Source organism: Chiloscyllium plagiosum, unplaced genomic scaffold, assembly GCF_037043375.1.
Source record: "Chiloscyllium plagiosum isolate Xiang-an unplaced genomic scaffold, Cpla_swu_hap1 HiC_scaffold_1, whole genome shotgun sequence".
NCBI classification, from domain to species: domain Eukaryota; kingdom Metazoa; phylum Chordata; class Chondrichthyes; order Orectolobiformes; family Hemiscylliidae; genus Chiloscyllium; species Chiloscyllium plagiosum.
The window spans coordinates 48,782,773-48,803,510 of record NW_028270139.1 but is presented as its reverse complement, the minus strand read 5'-3'; the positions used below and the strand labels follow the sequence as shown (position 1 = coordinate 48,803,510).

The following is a 20,738-nucleotide window of genomic DNA, read 5'->3' as shown; positions in this document are numbered from 1 at the left end:
GCATTTTAAGTGTCGTGAGCTATATGATAAAATGGAATTATGTTGGATAGACCATTTTGGTCAGTACAAATAAGACAAGACAACTGGGCTCCTTCTCTGTCATACATTTTCTATGCTTCTAATTACCCTAGTAAATATACTTCTGCTGAAGATTGATACTGCCTACCTTTAGGAATTATTCTCCATCTATTAATTTGAGATCCTTTGAGTGTAACTGTCAATATTCTAAGTTTTGCAATTACAACTGAGAGCAGTTAGAATTTGTTACATCTGGTTTATTCTTCTTTATTGTTTTGGCTAACGTCTTCATTTTGAATATTACAACATTACAAAAATACTCGTGTTTAACTATATTGAATGCCTGATCCACATGTCAGCTTTTCTTGTAACAAATACTTTTCAACAATGATCATTAATTATCAAAGTCCATAGGATTTTACTCTTTCAATATCTGAAAAAGGCCGTGGGAACACTGCAGATTTTGTGTTGCTGAAAAGTAGTTATCCTCTTAACATAAAGTGAATAGTCGCACGATGAATAATAGAAGTTATGGTTTGGGGGAGACAAAAGTCACCAATAAAGCCTCCATAAACAAGTGTCAATCATGATGAGATTCTTCTTTAACAGAGTTTGTAAGATAAAATCTTGCATCCTTTTTGATATAAGAACCATCTTTCCACATGCAAAAAGAAAAAAAAAATCAAAACTTAAGTTTCATCAAAGATACAAAAGGGGCAATGAAATCATGAAACCAATGTAATTAAAACATATAAAAGAAAAACTGGGCGTATCTTTAAAAGGACGATTTAAGAATTTTGGCTTTCTTGACTCAGGTAGGCTGTAAATTCCACTAACGTCCTGGTTGGTCTTCCTGCCATTCCCTTCCGCAGATATGGAACTTCATCTTTGTTTGACATAACACCAGCTATGTCAAGGTGAGCCCAGTGAGGGGCTGTAACAAACTCTCGCAGGAATGCTGCAGCTGTACATGCACCACCAGACCTGCAGGAACATTTCAAAGCACAGTGAAATTACCAAGTGGCAACAAATATACTTTAAACTTTTACCATGGATTTTTATAAATTAGAAATCATCTTCCTCAAAGATTCACAGAAAAAGCTGAATAAAAAAAAACTAATCTTCGTTCCATTTTTCTCCATATAATTTCTGCTCATATTTTTATTATTATGCCCATTTGATGATCAAGTGAAACACAGACAGGAATGCTATTTCTGGGCAGGTCTTTTGGGTGACTGTTTCATTTGGTCATCACTGCAATAATTCAGATAAAATTAACAAGCTCCTTTTGAATATTTCACTTTCATTAGGTGAGAGAATGGCTTGAAATTTTTGATTCTTTATGAACAGTGAGCAATATGGTCTTCCAACCGTTTAATGTTAATCGTACAACACAATTGTTTTCTGCTGCGGTATAAGAACATTTATAATTTAATTACATTCAGTTCTCATCATTGTACGCAGGGGCACACAACACAGCAGAATTCAGGGCATTGCATTCAAATCTTTCAACTTGAAGACATCTTTTGCTATACATTGTGGGGCAGATTTTCATGTGGTTCATATTTAAGCCTAGCGACAAGCAGGGCTACTCCAACCATTTAATGGCATCAGCTAAGGTCTAATTTTCACGATCAGACCTCATTAGGGAATTACCACTATTAATTGTACTGGAGATTTAGGACAACTGGGTGTATGGAATAGATGGGAGATCCAGTGAAACTGCTGATCACCAGGGATCTCCAACAGTACCTCAAAGAGAGAGGGTGGATGAAACAGCCACATTCAGGAAAAAAAAAATTGTTTGCTGCACAAATATGAAATAATTGTTCAGAACAGTTAAGTGTCTACAAGAAAACCGAGTCTCAGACCTGATTGAAGCTAATTTCCCTAAAATGCAACTTGAAATAGTCATCTACAAACTGTACGATCAAGAATGAACATGTAGGCAAAATAAGGAACTAGCAATGACAGCACAGGTTCTTACAAAAATGCTGTTGGGGCTACTGATAATACCATCTGACCCTGAATCGCAAACCTTGCTGTGGCCTCTTCCTGTGTACAGTCTAAATTAAGAGCAAGCTGAAAATCTGAAAGAACAGACTTCCAGGGAAGTCCACAACATAGCTCTCATCTCTCCTTTATATAGGAATGGTTATAAGATAAAAATGTTTCTATAGTGTGATCTGCATAAAATCAAAATAATCTCTCACTTAGATACGTAATATTACCAATTTGTATTTTCATAAGTACCATGATGTAGAAAACGTTTCAGAGCTCTTCACGAAGATATTACAAAACAAAATTAAAGACTCAACATCAAACAATATAAATAATTCAACATAAAATAAATAAAGGAATTCAACTGAATGGACCAGCCAGCATTGACCAAATCACAAGAAATGAAAACAGCATATATGAACGAGCAAAGATCCTGTCAAACTTGTAAAGTCCTTACTAATATTTGGGGGTTTGTGCCAAAATTAGGACAGTTGTCCTAAAGACTGGTCAAACAACAGTTTGACTTAGTCATTCTCAAGTATTCATACACTCAAAGCTCCAGATACCATCAACAAGGTCCCCGATAGGTCCTGTCCCACCACAGGTGGCAGCATAGTGGTACATAGTTGGGAGGGAGCTGACCAAACAGACCTGACTCCAACTCCCTTGAGGTCTCAAATCAAACATGGGTAAGCAATGCTGATTACCACCTATTAGTACCAGGATACCTAAAAATGAGGTGTCAACCTAGTGAAGTTACAACACTGGACTAGTAGCATGCAAGCAGCCTAAGCTGTATGCGATAAAAAAAAGTTTAAAAATCCCTCAAAAATGAAGGGATTGTCTTATGAGCAAAGGTTAAACAGATGGTGACTCTACTCATTGGAGTCAAGAAGAATAAGAGATGATCTCATTGAAATGTACCGGATTCTTAAGGGACTTGACAGGGTGAAGTTTGAGAGGATGCTTCCCCTCACGGGAGAGTCTAGGACCAGAGGGCATTATCTCAGAGTAAAGGTGTGCAATTTAAGACAGAGATGGGGAGAAATATTTTTCTTTCAGAGGGTTGAGAGTCTTTGGAACTCCTTGCCACAGAAAGCTGTGGGGGCCGAGTTCTCGTATATTCTTAAGGCTGAAATAGACAGAATCTTTATCAATAGCAGAATCAAGGACTACAGGGAAAGGGCAGGAATGTCGTGGTGCTATTGAATGCTGGAGTAGTTCAAAGGGCTGAATGGCTTACTCCTTTTCTAATGCTCATGGATTAGATCTAAGTTCGACAATCCTGCCACATCCTGAAATTCCCTCATTCATGGTCTTGTCAGGCAACCCAAAGCAGGTGGACTGCAGCGGTTCAAGGCGGCAGCTCACCACCCCCTTCTCAAGGGCAACTAGGGACAAGTAATAAATGCTGGCCAGTCAGCGATGCCCACATTTCAAAAATGAATTTTTTAAAAATCCAGTCATGAATAGTCATGGACAATTAAACTAATCACTGAAGGAGGAGGCTCCATAAATATTCTCACCCTCATTGATGGGGAACCTCACACATTAATGCAAAATATATGGCTGAAGAATTTGCATTCACCTTCACAGAATCATAGAATACCTATAGCATGGAAGCAGACCACACTGATCCTTCAAAAAGCATCCCACCCAACTCCCTATCACGAACACCTTCTTCCATGTCCTTTGCATCCCCAAACCCAGGGTTCTGTCAATGACGTGGGCAACTTTCAGCATTGCCAACCCATTTTCATTCACTAATAGTCTCCATTAGCAGTTTTTCTTGCTTCCCAGCATATTATCATCCATCCCTTTGACTGCTTGTTGTTCTCTCTCTCTAGGCTCCATCTCTGCCTATCCATTCACTTCTTCCTTTCTCCTCACACCTATCAAGAGCATTAATACCACCTTGACCTAGCACTTATCAGTTCTGGTAGAGGATCACTGGACTTAAAACATCTGCTTTCTGTCCACAGATACTGCCAGACCCGCTGAGTTTCTCCAACAATTTCTGTTTTTGTTTCAGATTTCCAGCATCTGCAGTTTTTTGTTTTATCATTCAGAGTGTGTGGTGCCAGATCTGCTCTCTGTGCTCCAAGTGGGATCCAACCAGCTTTTTGTATAACTGCAACAAACCTTCTGCATCCTTGTACTCCAGTCCTCTAGATATAAAGGCCAGCATTCCATTAGCTTTCTTGATTGTCTTCTGAACTTGCTTGTGATGTTATAAAAGTCTATTCAGCCAATCACTGTATTTAACTTCATGCCATCTGGAAAGTATCCTGATCTATCTTTTTCTGTCCAAAATGGATAACTTCACACTTGTTAAAGTGAACACAATCTGCTACAGTTTTGCCCAATCACTTAGTCTGTCAATAACCCTTTGTAATTTTATACGATCATCTACATTGTCTACAATACAACCCAACTTTCAGTCAATTTGGGTATATGACTTTCTATGCTAAATCCAAGTCAGTAATAAATAATATGAATTACTGAAGCCATAACACAGACACTTGTGGAACACCACTGGCCATATTCTGCCAACTTGAATATGTACCCATTATCCCTACTTTCTGTTGCCTGCCACTAAACCAATTTACTTATACGTCAGTATTTCTGTGAGATCTTACCTTAAATCTCTCATGTGGGACTTTATCAAATACATTCTCAAAGTCCATTTAAATAACATCCATAGATATTCCCCTGTCCACTACCTCTCGTCACCTCTTCAAAAAACTTCAATGAGGTTTGTTAGGCATGACCTACCTGTCATGAACCTATGCTAACTTTCCCTGTCAACTGAAATTTTTCAGGCATTCAGTTACCCCATCTTTCAACAATTTGCATCACAGATTTTAGCCTAGATGATCCATAACTTCCTGGTTTTCCTCTTTTGCACTTCTTAAAAAGCAAAGTAACATGCAATTTTCAATCCAAACAGCCGACAGCTGTACCTAGGGAATTCTGAAAGATTATAGTTAGGGCACCTACAATGTGCTCCCTTACTTCCTTTAACACCCTTGGATGAAAACTGTCAGGACCTGGGGATTTGACACTCTTTAATTCCATTAATTACCTCATTGCTGATGTTTTATTTACATAAATTTTATTCAATCCCTCTCCCTAATCCACTATGAGTTTCCTCAGGACTTTCTCCTTTCCTACTGTAAATACTAGCTACCCTCCTTTTCCACTATCCTGAATTGGAACTCTATTGCAATTCCTTCACTGTTGCTGGGTCAAAATCCTGGAACTTACCCCATAATAGCACTGACACCATACTTTCACCTTATGGACTGCAGTGGTTCAAGATGCCTTCTCAGGGGCATTAAGAGTGATGAATTATGGTCTATGTCCCATTAATTAATTTTCAAATGTTAAAAGAATACTGCTCCAGAGTATTATTAGAAGTGTTGACTAAAAGCTTAGTCAAAGACGTGAGTTTTAAGAGCACTTCAAAGAGAGATGAGAGAGGTGGAGGTATAAAGGAACTAAGGGTGGGATGGTTCCAAGATGGTTAAAGGCATAGTTGTCAACAATGGGGGTGAGGCTGGTCACCCAAGTTCTTGGGAACTTGTCAGATTGGAAAAGGTCACAGATAGGAAGGTGAAGCCAGGAATAGATTTGAATACAAGGATGAGAATTTTAAACTGATGAATAAAAAGGATTTCTGTTCCAAGATCTTCCCCACGGGATAGGTTGTCTGATATTGTAGATCCAAGGTACCAGAATTTTCTGTTGTGGTTTTGTTCGCCGAGCTGGAAATTTTTGTTGCAAACGTTTTGTCCCCTGTCTAGGTGACATCCTCAGTGCTTGGGAGCCTCCTGTGAAGCGCTTCTGTGGTGTTTCCTCCGGCATTTATAGTGGCCTGTCCCTGCCGCTTCCGGTTGTCAGTTTCAGCTGTCCGCTGTAGTGGCCGGTATATTGGGTCCAGGTCGATGTGTTTGTTGATGGAGTTTGTGGATGAGTGCCATGCTTCTAGGAATTCCCTGGCTGTTCTTTGTTTGGCTTGCCCTATAATGGTAATGTTGTCCCAGTCAAATTCATGTTGCTTGTCGTCTGCGTGTGTGGCTACCAAGGATAGCTGGTCGTGGCGTTTCGTGGCTAGTTGATGTTCATGGATGCGGATCGTTAGCTGTCTTCCTGTTTGTCCTATATAGTGTTTTGTGCAGTCCTTGCATGGGATTTTGTTACATTAGTTTTGCTCATGCTGGGTATCGGGTCCTTCGTTCTGGTGAGTTGTTGTCTGAGAGTGACTGTTGGTTTGTGTGCTGTTATAAGTCCTAGTGGTCGCAGTAGTCTGGCTGTCAGTTCTGAAATGCTCCTGATGTATGGTAGTGTGGCTAGTCCTTTGGGTTGCGGCATGTCCTCGTTCCGTTGTTTTTCTCTTAGGCATCTGTTGATGAAATTGCGCAGAATTTTCTGATTGAACTCAACAGCACCACCAGAAACAATCACAGGTGGAAACACAACACTCTATCCCACACCCACAATTTGCTCGGGATAGGTTATCTATTAGCCTTTGGAGGTGGATTTCTCTCTGGACAACCAGTACCATATCATCAGCATGTAGAAATTCTCTGCTCAGGACGTGCTACATGAATGGTTTAGGTTGAGGAATTTCACATCTGATTGTGTGTGGGTCATGGGGTAGAATTCTTTTGTTAAGACAGATGGATTTTTGATAGCCATGGATATTAAGGGATTTAAAGTAAGCCAGGAGGATGGTGTTAAGATACAGATTAGCTGTGATTCAGTGAATAACAATAAAAGTTCAAACAGTTGAATTACATAAGCCTGTTTCTATGATTATTTTTCCACATTCCATATTAGCTACTTTTAAAGCCACAAAACAGAATAAGCAAAGTAAAACTGGATTTGAATTACGGACATGATACCATATTCACCTGTATTTGCCAATGTTGTTCAGGTCTGCCAGTTGCGATTCTGTGACCTGCCTGGTGTAATGTTGAAAAAGTGGCATCCTCCACACTCGATCTCCAGTCACAACACTTGCCTAAACAAGAACATATCAGCATCACCAATTATGGTCAGAATTACACAAATTAAGGTATGAACTCCACTATCCAAATACCAAGAAAGGACAGTACTTGGACCTAATCCTCAATGAAAAGCTTTATTTCATACTATTAACATTACACTTTAAAAACAGAAAAAGGTGAATAAAGGATCCACTCAAATTCAAATGAAGGGCCTGAAGGCGAGATAGAACTTGATGTAAAAATGGCCATGTCTTGTTACAAATTAATATAATACTGCATCAACTAATAAACTAAAACATTTGACTTCTAAATACTTTATTGCAAAATTTCATTCAGAAGGGCTTGTGGCTTTACAGAGGGACCTCAATTATTGAAGAAAATTTCAAGATCCCACAAAAACATTACATCAAAGAGGTAAGTGTATTTGATTTACCTGTACTGAAAAACACGTGAAAAGGCTGGCAAAAGCAAAGAAACACAAGCAGCTCAAGCATCAGTGACTGGATACTTTTTAGGTAGGGTTGTTACACAGCCCTTTGCAAAAGTAGATGTTTTGCAGGGTATTCCCATCACTTTACCGGGCTGTTCATTAAAAACAAACTGAGAACTTAAACGCATGCACAAGGTCGGGCTTCTGTCTTTCTATCATGAGACTGAATTCCCGGAAACTGACAAATGCTCTTGCGATCGTAGAAGCTGTTCAGGACCTTGTTTAATGCTGGGACTTGACATACAGTATTTATGTGATGGTAAGCCCTTCTCATTTTAACCTGTAATTTGCAAACTGTGAGGATTAGTTTGTTTAAATAGCAGACTCATTAAAATTATAGATTTGAACAAATTCTCCGGTAGAGCATTGTATTAGATCAGTATGGTTTCCCTTGTTTAAGGTAAAATTGATTATCTGAATAATTGATTATCCGAACGAAATAGTGCCCGCCCATCTCGTGCGGATAATCGAGGTTCCTCTGTATTGCAACGAGGTCTGCACCATAAATGTTGACATATAAACTGACCTTTGAAGCCTGGGAAAATTGGGTCCAAAAGTATAAAGTGTGAGCATGTCTTAAACTTCTGCATCTTCACAACACAGTCCATTTTGTCTACTGCATTCCAGTTATAAATTTAACAGTAAATAAAACATTTATTTGTGGATGAAAAATTGAGGTGACTAACCAATGCAAGTACAGCATATTGTAGCTGAAAAGGAGGGTAGCCATATAAGCTGAGTATAAGTAAAAACATGATTTTGAGGCTTTATATGCAGGGTCGATTCATATAGTGCTATTGACAAGTAATTCTAAAATTAGTCTGATTAATCTGATGGGCAACTAGACTATTATTCACAAATTCACACTGATGTTACAATATCATTGTACAGTATAGGCAAAGGTAGAAAATGCTTGGTCATTTAACAGAGACACACGAGAATGGTGACTGGTTGTTCTTTCTGAGAACTTAAATGGCAAAATCAGGATGGAAAACAGTACTTCAGCTCTATCTCCTACCTACACCTCCTTCAAGCCTGAATTCTCACATGAGTATAGGGCTATAGAACTAGTACTTGTCTCAAATGTTGAACAGGTTTGAAGTAGAAATGACATTTGGCAAAGAACATTGCGCAAATGATTCTTACTTGTCTGAGGAGTCCCCACAACCAGTCGGAATTGGTGAAAACCCCAGTAGCTGCTGATCCAAGGGCAACATCCATCGCACCTGTGAATTAACACAAATAAAATTACTGGAATTTGATTTTGTTTCAAAACTAGTGTTTATCTGAAAACAATACCTGAGGCTATTTAAGACATGAAGTCTCTGGTGTCACAATAAGGCAGTGATTAGATTACTGGAATAAGGTGTCAGAACTAATAATCCAAAGTTGACAAATTCCACTTCTATTATTGCAGATTATGTATTCAAACTTTTTTTTAGAAACAACTAGAAATAAAAAATGATTTTGTTGTAATAATACAATTAATTCACTAATGTCCTTGAAGGAAGGAATATTGAACATTCAAACCTTGCCTAGCCCACATGTGCCTCCAGAAATACACAAGCATGGTTGATTCAATTGCCCTTTGAAGTGGCTGTGCAGACTACGGAGTTCATAGAGTTATAGAAATGTACAGCCTGGAAACAGACCCTTCGGCCCAACCCGTCCATGCCGAACAGATGTCCCAACCCAATCTAGTCCCACCTGCCAGATCTGGCCCATGTCCCTCCAAACGCTTCCTATTCATATACCCATCCAAATGCCTTTTAAATGTTGCAATTGTACCAGCCTCCACCACATCCTCTGGCAGTTCATTCCAGACATGTACCAACCTCTGCGTGAAAATGTTGCCCCTCAGGTCTCTTTTATATCTTTCCCCTCTCACCCTAAACCTATGCCCTCCCTAACCCCAGGGAAAAGACTTTGTCTATTTATCCTATCCATGCCCCTCATAATTTTGTAAACCTCTATAAGGTCACTCCTCAGCCTCCGACACTCCATGGAAAACAGCCCCAGCCTGTTCAGCCTCTCCCTGTAGCTCAGATCCTCCAACCCTGGCAACATCCTTGTAAATCTTTTCTGAACCCTTTCAAGTTTCACAATATCTTTCCGATAGGAAGGAGACCAGAATTGCACGTAATATTCCAACAGTGACCTAACCAATGTCCTGTACAGCCGCAACATGACCTTCCGATTCCTGTACTCAATACTTTGACCAATAAAGGAAAGCATACCAAATGCCTTCTTCACTATCCTGTCTACCTGCAACTCCACTTTCAAAGAGCTATGAACCTGCACTCCAAGGTCTCTTTGTTCAGCAACACTCCCTCGGACCTTACCATTAAGTGTATAAGTCCTGCTAAGATTTGCTTTCCCAAAATGCAGCACCTCACAATTATCTGAATTAAACTCCATCTGCCACTTCTCAGCCCATTGGCCCATCTGGTCCAGATCCTGTTGTAATCTGAGGTAACCCTCTTCACTGTCCACTACACCTCCAATTTTGGTGTCACCTGCAAACTTATTAACTGTACTTCTTATGCTCGCATTCAAATCATTTATGTAAATGACAAAAAGGTAGAGGACCCAGCACTGATCCTTGTGGCACTCTACTGGTCACAGGCCTCCAGTCTGAAAAACAACCCTCCACCACCACCCTCTGTCTTCTACCTTTGAGCCAGTTCTGTATCCAAATGGCTAGTTCTCCCTGTATTCCATGAAATCTAACCTTGCTAATCAGTCTCCCATGGGGAACCTTGTTGAATGCCTCACTGAAGTCCATATAGATCACATCTACTGCTCTGCCCTCATCAATCTTCTTTGTTACTTCTTCAAAAAACTCAATCAAGTTTGTGAGACATGATTTCCCACGCACAAAGCCATGTTGACTATTCCGAATCAATCCTTGCCTTTCCAAATACATGTACATCCTGTCCCTCAGGATTCCCTCCAACAACTTGCCCACCACCGAGGTCAGGCTCACCTGTCTGTAGTTCCCTGGCTTGTTCTTACCGCCCGTCTTAAACAGTGGCACCATGTTTGCCAACCTCCAGTCTTCCGGGCACCTCACCTGTGACTATCTATGATACAAATATCTCAGCAAGAGGCCCAGCAATCACTTTTCTAGCTTCCCACAGAGTTCTCGGGTACACCTGATCAGGTCCTGGGGATTTATCCACTTTTAACCGTTTCAAGACATCCAGCACTTCCTCCTCTGTAATCTGGACATGTTGCAAGATGTCACCATCTATTTCCCTACAGTCTATATCTTCCATATCCTTTTCCACAGTAAATACTGATGCAAAATATTCATTTAGTATCTCCCCCATTTTCTGTGGCTCCACACAAAGGCCGCCTTGCTGATCTTTGAGGGGCCCTATTCTCTCCCTAGTTATCCTTTTGTCCTTAATATATTTGTAAAAACCTTTTGGATTCTCCTTAATTCTATTTGCCAAAGCGATCTCATGTCCCCTTTTTGCCCTCCTGATTTCCATCTTAAGTATACTCTTCTAAGGATTCACTCGATCTATCCTGTCTATACCTGACATATGCTTCCTTCTTTTTCTTAACCAAACCCTCAATTTCTTTAGTCATCCAGCATTCCCTATACCTACCAGCCTTCCCTTTCACCCTGACAGGAATATACTTTCTCTGGATTCTTGTTATCTCATTTCTGAAGGCTTCCCATTTTCCAGCCGTCCCTTTACCTGCAAACATCTGCCTCCAATCAGCTTTTGAAAGTTCTTGCCTACAACTTTTAGATCTGGTCTATCCTTTTCCATCACTATTTTAAAACGTTTAGAATTATGGTCGCTGGCCCCAAAGTGCTCCCCCACTGACACCTCAGTCACTTGCCCTGCCTGATTTCCAAGAGTAGGTCAAGTTTTGTCCCTTCTCTAGTAGGTACATCCACATACTGAATCAGAAAATTGTCTTGTACACACTTAACAAATTCCTCTCCATCTAAACCTTTAACACTATGGTAGTCCCAGTCGATGTTTGGAAAGTTAAAATCCCCTACCATAACTGGGCGGCACAGTGGTTAGCACTACTGCCTCACAGAGCCAGAGACCCGGGTTCAATTCCTGCTTCAGGCAACTGTCTGTGTGGAGTTTGCACATTCTCCCCATGTTTGCGTGGGTTGTCTCCAGGTGCTCCGGTTTCCTCCCACAGTCCAAAAATGTGCAGGTAGGTGAATTGGCCATGCTAAATTGCCCATAGTGTTAGGTGAAGGGGTAAAGGTGTAAAGGTAGGGGAATGTGTCTGGGTGGGTTGCTCTTTGGAGGGGCAGTGTGGACTTGTTGGGCCGAAGAGCCTGTTTCCACACTGTAAATAATCTAATCTAACTACCCTATTATTCTTACAGATAGCTGAGATCTCCTTACAAGTTTGTTTCTCAATTTCCCTCCGGTCTATAATACAATCCCAATAATGTGATCATCCCTTTCTTATTTCCCTCAGTTCCACCCAAATAACTCCCCTGGTTGTATTTCCGGGAATATCCTCCCTCAGCACAGCTGTAATGCTATCCCTTATCAAAAATGCCACTCCCCCTCCTCTCTTTCTTCCCTTTCTAGCCTTCCTGTAACATTTGTATCCTGGAACATTAAGCTGCCAGTCCTGCCCATCCCTGAGCCATGTTTCTGTAATTGCTATGATATCCCAGTTCCATGTCCCTAACCATGCCCTGAGTTCATCTGCCTTCCCTGTTAGGCCCCTTGCATTGAAATAAATGCAGTTTAATTTATTAGTCCTGCCTGCCCTGACTGTTTGACTCACTTCTGTTCTCAGCTGTACCCGTCTCAGATCGATCTCTTTCCTCACTATCTCCCTGGGTCCCACCCCCCCCCCCCCCACCTTACTAGTTTAAATCCTCTGAAGCAGTTCTAGCAAATTTCCCTGCCAGTATATTAGTCCCCTTCCAATTTAGGTGCAATCTGTCCTTCTTGTACAGGTCACTTCTACCCCAAAAGAGATTCCAATTATCCAAAAATGTGAATCCTCCTCCCATACACCAGCTCCTCAGCCATGCATTCATCTGCTCTATTCTCTTATTCCTGCCCTCACTAGCTCGTAGCACTGGGAGTAATCCAGATATTACCACCCTTGAGGACCTCCTTTTTAAATTTCTGCCTAACCCTTTGTAATCTCCCTTCCAATGTCGTTGGTTCCAATGTGGACAATGACCTCCTGCTGGCCCCTCTCCTCCGTGAGAACATTCTGCACCCTCTCTGAGACATCCTTGATCCTGGCACCAGGGAAACAACACACCATTCTGCTTTTTCGCTGCTGGACACAGAAACGTCTGTCTGTACCTCTGACTACAGAATCCCTTAACACAATTGATCTCTTGGAAACCGACGTACCCCTCGTTGCATTAGAGCCAGTCTCAATACCAGAAACTTGGCTGTTCGTGCTGCGTTCCCCTGAGAATCCATCACTCCCTACATTTTCCAAAACAGCATACCTGTTTGAAATGGGTATATCCACAAAAGACTCCTGCCCTAGATGCAGACCTCTCTCACCCTTCCTGGAGTTAACCCATCTATGTGACTGTATCTGAGACTTGCCCCCCTTCCTATTAACTGCCTTCCATCACATACTGTTGCTGTTGCAAATTCCTCATCGCTTCTATCTGTCTCTCCAACCGATCCACTCAATCTGATAAGATTTGCATCCAACATCATTTATGGCAGATATAATCTGCAGTAATCCTTAAACTCCCTTTAAACTCCCACATCTGACCAGAAGTACATATCATTGTACTGAAGGCCATTTTTGCTCCTTCACAATCTACAGACCCAGAAAATAACACCGTCTTATTCCTCGACAAACACTGCCCCAGGTTAAATTAATAGTTATGGCTTATATTTTAAGTTTAATCAAGAGACTTATCTCCAAAAACACATAATCAAGAAAGAATCCACTATACTCACTACTGCAGCCTTTCTCTTGGACAGACTTAAAACAACGATTAACTTATCTGATTCTGTGCTGTGAACTTCACCCAACAGTTCCTCCAAGATTAGTTGTGAATTTCACTGTTTGTTAATTTTCCCAGATGCACTCCGATGTCCAGCGATACACGAATTCAAACAGCAAAGGTGGTAACTGTGCAGGTTCTCTCTCTCTTTTGAAACTACTACAAAAGATATCACATGGATTTCATATTCAAGATGCCTCACTATCATCTTCTCAGGGAATGTAAATGCCAATCCTGCCAGCAACATCATGTCCAAAGCATTTTTTTTTTCACATTCAATGCTCAACTAGCAAAAAGCTGCAGTTGTAGTTGAATCCTATTTCAGCACTCTTATTCTTGATGAAATCACTTAGTAAACCACTGTCTTATTCTTCAAGCCTCTCAGAGCTTGTGCAGCATCAAAGACAGCGTTGCAATACCTGTCAACGTTGCAGCATTTACAATTGCTTTGGGGTTAAAGCTGTGTGCATAGCATAGGGCATCGGCTAGTATCAAACGACCTTCAGCATCGGTATTATCCACCTTAAAGATAGAGGAGAATACAAGCAGTGAGGATTTTATGAACTTCACAAATAAGATCCATACCTGAAATCCCAACATGCACAACAACGGATGGTGTGAAAACTTAGGGTTCTTCTCCAAGTCAATTACATCTGATGCTTTCATAAATTAGGGCCCAGATCATCTGATGTGAAGATCGACATTGCAGTATTGTACAAAGCTTACAAATCAGGACCAGGCAAAAGTTCCAGTACACCTGATCACATGCAAATGGCCCCAGTAGTTTAAACTTCTCCTACACAATTAGCTGGCATTAGGAACCTCCAAGAAAGTCTCCAACTTTGAAAATTAGAGACTTCAGAAGGTTCTAATTCACTTACCTAGACAGTTACCCAGGAAACATTAGAGGATTGAAATCTGTTCCAATCACTGGGCAACGACAGAACTGTTCGACACAATTGTTGACCTGACTTCAATACCATCCATCGACCACCCACCAACTTCAATTGCTACCCCTACCTAAACCCTGATTCTGGGTCACCATCAGACAATGCACCAAACACTCCCACACCTCCCCCTCCAAATGCCACCAGACACTCCCTGACAATCCAGTCTCTCAACCTGACTTCATCACCTGACTTCCCCTGATCTGAATGGATCAGAACCCTGCCTGATCCACCTACCCACTGGCCAACCTGTGACCCCTCTATCATTATGTCATTCCAATACTCTAACCATCTGCCAACCTACCCACTTGCCATGCTATCCATCTTGTATAGGATTGGGGCAATATAGTGGTATGTATGAGATTTGGTTACAGACAGAAAAGAGTAGGATTAAATAGATCATTCTCAGGCTGTTATTAATTGGGTATTATTAGAAATAGTGCTAAGGCCCAGCTGTTGAAATATTTCCACATTTGCTAGTGACACAAAACTCGTGGGAATGTAAATTGTGAATAAGGTGCAAGAGGCTTCAAGCAGACTTAGATAGATCATGTTCTTTTTTATCCACCATTTATAAATTTTTTTCTGATGAGGAATTTCTGAATCCCTGGTCTATTTTGTCTCCACACTACGGCTGCACAGCAGTAGAGCTTATTTTCCCCCACAGCACTTGTGTTGTGCAGGGACTCAGTGACAACACCATTGTGCAAATAATCTTATTCAATACTTCCACCATAAGTGGAAGTGACATCTTATTCCAGTATTCTTGCTAATGAGTAGGAAAGACTAGCATGTAGGTGCAACAAAGAAAGCAAATGGTCCATTGGCCTTGATCACAAGGGGATTCAAGGACAGGAATAAAGATGTCTTGCTGTAATTGTGTAGAGCTTTGGTGACACTACATCAGAAGTATTGTGGTAGGCAGAGTGCAATGGAGGTTCACCAGACGAGTCCCTGGATGACAGGATTGACTTAAGAGCACAGATTGAGGAAAGTGGATGTTTATTCTTTACAGTTCTGAAGAATGAAAAGGGATATCTTTAAAAGTTGCCCAATTCTTACCAGGTGTGACAGGAGAGTCATAAGTAGGTTCATCAGCCAGGGTAACCAAGCCAAGATTGGAAAGAGGTAGCCCATTTAAAACTGAGATATATTTCTGAGAACTGAGTAATTTCTTTACTCAGAGGGTGATGAATCTTTTGAACATGCGATGCCATCGATCTGTGCAAGTTCAAAAACTGATACATTTCTGGAGACTAATGTCATCAAAGGACTTTTAAAATTATTAATTCAAGGAATCAAGGCTTTGCTGGCTAGGCCAGCATTTATTGCCTATCTACAACTGCCCTTGAGAAGACAGTTGTACGCAGCCTTCTTGAACTGATGCAGTACATTTGGTGTAGATACATCAACAATGCTCTTAGGAGGGAATCCGGATGGTGGCCAACATGGTGGGGAATCTTCAGATGGTAGTGTTCCATTTATGTGCTGCTCTTGCCCTTCTAGATGATAATGTTGTGGGTTTGGAATGTGCTGATTAAGGAGCACTGGTGATTTTCTGTGATGTACCTTTGAAGATGGTACACAGTGCTACTGCTATGCTGTGGTGGAAAGAATGGATGCTTGTGGCTGTGGCACCAATCAAGTGACTGCTTGGCCTGAATGATGTTAAACTTCTTGGTCAGATATTGAGCATAGGAGTTGGAATGTCATGTTGTGGCTGTACAGGACATTAGTTCGGTCACTTTTAGAACGCTGCATACAATTCTGGTCGTTTTTCTACAGAAATAATGTTGTTAAACTTAAGAGGGTGCAGAAAAGATTTAGAAGGATGTTACCAGAACTAAAGGGTTTGAGTCTTAGGAATAGGGTGAATGGGGCTTTTTTCCCTGAAGCGTCGGAGGCTGAAGGGTTAACTTATAGAGGTTTATAAAATCATTAGGGGCATGGATAGGGTGAATAGACAAGGTCTTTTCCCCAGGGTGGGGAGTCCAAAACTCGAGGTCATAGGTGAGAGGGGAAAGATTTAAAAGGGACCTAAGGGGTAACTTTTTCACACAGACGAGGTGTGAATACGATGAGCTGCCAAAGGAGGTGGAGGAGGCTGGTACAATTACAGTTAAAGGCATCTGGATGGGTACATGAATAGGAAGAGTTTAGAATGATATGAATTAAATGCTGGCAAATGGGACAAGGTCAGATTGGAATGTTAGGTCAACACGGAAGAGTTGGACCGAAGTGTCTGTTTCTGTGCTGTATTACTCTAAGAATGTTCTGGGGGCTGCACTCATCAAGGCAAGCGGGAAGTTTCCCATCACTCTCCTAACTTTTGTCATATAGACGGTGGACTGATTTTAGAGAGTCAGCAGATGAGTTACTCAATGCAGAATTCCTAGCTTCTGATTTGCTGTTGTAGTTACAGTTTTAATTTGCTTCATCTATATCAGTTTCTAGTTAATGGTAACTCCTAGAATTTTGAAAAGATTTATAGATCAGGTTGAGGTTTTGGGTGTAGGTTTGATCGCTGAGCTGGAAGGTTCATTTCCAGATGTTTCGTTACCCTACTAGGTAACATCTTCAGTGGGCCTCAGGCGAAGCAATGCTGAAAATTCTTGCTTTCGATTTATATGTTTGGGTTTCTTTGGGGTGGTGATGTCATTTCCTGTGAAGTCACTTCCTGTTCCTTTTCTCAGGGGTAGTAAATGGGGTCTAACTCGATATGTTTGTTGATAGAGTTCCAGTTGGAATGCCATGCTTCTAAGAATTCTCATGTGTGTCTTTGTTTGGCTTGTCCGAGGATGAATGTGTTGTCCCAGTCAAAGTGGTGTCCTTCCTCATCCGTATGTGAGGATACTAGTGAGACAGGGTCATGGGTTGGTGGGTTTGTGGGCTACCATGCTGCCAAGGGGTCTGAGTAGTCTGGCAGTCATTTCCAAGATGTCTTTGATGCAGGGGAGAGTGGGTAGGGTTTCTGGACATGTTTTGTCTGCTTGTTTGGGTTTGTTGTTGAGAAATCGGCAGACTGTGTTCATTGGGTACCCAATCTAGAGTTAGACCCCATCTACTACCCCTGAGAAAAGGAACAGGAAGTGACTTCACCACAGGAAATAACATCACCACAGGAAATGACATCACCAACCCAAAGAAACCCAAACATATACACAGAAAGCAGGAATTTTCAGCATTGCTTCACCTGAGGCCCACTGAAGATGTTACCTAGTAAGGTAACAAAATGTCGGAAATGAACCTTCCAGCTTAGCGAGCAAACCTACATTCAAAACTCCTAGAATGTTAATAGCAGAGAATTCTGTGATAGTGATATCACTGAATGTCAAGGGTGATGATTAGATTCGCTTGTTAAAGATTAGCATTGCCACCATTCTGTGGCACTCATCATACTGGCCACTTGTCAGCCCAAGCCTGAATATTGTTCAGATATTGCTGCATTTGACCGCGATCTGCTTCGGTAACTTAGGAGTGTCAAATGGTGCTGAACATTGTGCTACCATCAGCAAACATCCCCAGCTCTGACCTTATAAGCAAGGGAAGGTCATTGATGAAGCAGCTGAAGATGGTTAGACCAAAGACACAATCATAAGGAATTCCTGCTGAGATGTCTTGGAGCTGAGAAGACTGATAGCCAACAACCACTACAATTCTTTCTGTGGCTGGTATGGCTCCATCCAATGCAGAGTTTTCCCTCTACTTCCTATTTATTCCAATTTTGCTCAGACTTCTTGATGCCACACTTGGTCAAATGCAGCCTTATGTTAAGGGCAGCCATTCTCTTGTGAGTGCTTGGGCCAAGGCTGTAACAAGGGCAACAGATGAGGACCCAAACTGGGCATCAGAGAAAATTATTGCAAAGCAATGCCACTTTAATAGCACTGTTGATGATCACTTCCATCACTTTACTGGTGATTGAGAGTAGACTTTTGGGGTGATAATTGGCTGGAATGGATTTATCCTGTCTGTCTTTTTTGCACAGGACATACCTGGACAATGTGGCACATTGCCGGGTAGATCCAGTGCTAGCTCTGTACCTAAGAGAAGTTCTAGTGCACAAATCCTCAGTACAATTTCCAAAGTATTGTCAACTAGCACTTACAGTATCCAGTGCCTTCAGCTGTTTCTTCATATTATGTGAAGTGAATCGAGTTGACTAGCACCTATGATGCTGGGACATTTGGAGAAGGGTATTGATACATTACAAAGTAGTGTTAAGGTAAATGATCAGCCATAATCTAGTGAATGGCAGAGCAGGCTTGACTGGTTGAATGGCCTACACATGTCTATATTGCCAACAGGTACAAGCCTTCCATCCTACCCACCTACTAGCCTACTCAAAGATTATCACCCTACCCACGTACGTCAGCTCCTCCACCATTGATACTTACTTCACTCACTCTAAAGAATCATGACTGTTACGTAACAAAATAATACAATTATTAAGGTGCAGAGGGAGCCATTCAGCCAATCATGTCTGTACTAGCTCTCCACGTATTTCAACTAAGTGATAATCTCCTGCCTTTTTCCCACAACCCTGCACATTGTTCCTATTTCAATCATCGTCCAATTCCTTCCTGAATGCATCAACTGAACCTGCCTTCGCCACACTCACAGGCACTGAATTCCAGCCCCTAACTATTTACTTTAATGTTATTTTCTCACTTTACATTTGCTTCTTTTGCAAAATTTTAAATTGTGGCCTCTGGTCCTCAATTTCTTTATACTTGCAAGTTATTAATAAAAAATATTAGGAAATGTTTAACAGAAACAAAAACATTATCTTACATTTATGTTAAATGTACAATTAGTAAATGTTCAAAAGAAACAGACAAAAATAATAAAAAGCTATGTAATACCTGAAAGATGCTACATTATGTTCCGATCAACTTACCTTGCAGATTAAATCCATATATTATTCTATTATCTGGTGCCACCCTTAAGGGACATTCTCAGCTCTTCCAGCATCACGGTGAGGATGGCTGAAATATCCCTGTACTGTACTGAACTGAACATTCTACCCAACTTTCTGTGTATAGGTTCCAGGGAGAGATCAGCATTCCAAGACTGACCAGGAAAACCAGGGGCTGGTAAGTGAGTACATTTTTCCTGATATCAGTCAGAACAGTTCTGGCGCCAGCCAGATTTCTGGACCAATCAATTTGCATAGATAAACATTCACCATATTTGTCCCAAGATCAAACTTCAGTTTCCAACCATCAGTTTACCAATTAACAATCAAATCATCAATTCCTGTCCTAATAGTGGAATATTTAACACTCCCTCAACAGCTCCAGCTGAAAATCAATTTTAAGTCTCAGAAGACTGAATCATTTTTAGTTGCACTATATTCCCATTCCCCTTACATTCTACCACTGACCCTACTGCTAACCAGCCAGTCAAAATGAATCAAATCAGTTGTAATCAATGTCTTGTTAAAACAAGTTGATCTCCAAAATAGCACCTTGGCACAGACCATGGCCATTTGCTTCCATCTCCACGATGGTCCCTGATTCTGACTGTAAGTGACCCCTTTTGCTACAGCAACCTGTACAAAAACATTTTCAAGTATTCTAATGCTGTACATACTCTACATGTCTCTTGTGCTGCATAAACACTGTCGCTAATTTACAGTCTCTCACAAAGTCTTGTTCTTCAACACAATCATAGTCTTGACAATCACGCTGGCTCACAGTCCACAAAATTATATTTAAAATCCTTATCTTCCCCAATAACTCCTTCCAAGATCTGATCACATTCCATCTCTGCAATGTCTGTTGCTGATTATGTTATTTTTAACCATCTTTTCCAAAATCTTCAAAATTTACATTGGGTTGCAATGATCACCACTCAAAGTTCAAAGAAAAAAACTTGCCAGCTTGACTTTTGTACATGAGAATGGCGGTGGGGAGATAATTGTACACTTATTGGGTTTTATAAGTGCTATCTGCACAAGAGCACTTGATGGCATACCACTAATACTGGAATAAATAGCCAGTAAATAATCAAAAGGATAAAATAAAACCCTACTATAAATTAAAATCAATGAATGGATCAGAATATTTCATCTCAAAACGTACTGAAAGTTTTAGTGTTGGAATCTTCAATTAGTTCTGCTGACCAGCCACAATTGAGTCAAAGGCTTCACCTAATAAACGTTCTCAGGAATTTATTCCATGAAGAAGGACTTCAGAAGAGAGTTTCTGGGGTATCTTCTCTACTCCATAAGACATAGGAGCGGAAGTAAGGCCATTTGGCCCATCGAGTCCACTCCGCCA

General features: G+C 40.9%; 1 protein-coding gene across 1 annotated transcript in view; it reads right to left on the bottom strand.

The window, feature by feature from the left end:
• Positions 1 to 269: 269 nt before the first annotated feature.
• Positions 270 to 20,738, bottom strand: part of lap3 (leucine aminopeptidase 3) — a 63,026-nt gene continuing 42,557 nt past the window's right edge. Inside the window, exons 10-13 of the mRNA XM_043694323.2 lie at positions 13,927 to 14,029; positions 8,668 to 8,747; positions 6,936 to 7,045; positions 270 to 1,002 (exon numbers count right to left, since the gene is read on the bottom strand). Of these exons, the coding sequence (XP_043550258.2) occupies positions 807 to 1,002; positions 6,936 to 7,045; positions 8,668 to 8,747; positions 13,927 to 14,029 (489 nt within the window). The 3' untranslated portion in view covers positions 270 to 806. The remainder of the gene's footprint in view (positions 1,003 to 6,935; positions 7,046 to 8,667; positions 8,748 to 13,926; positions 14,030 to 20,738) is intronic.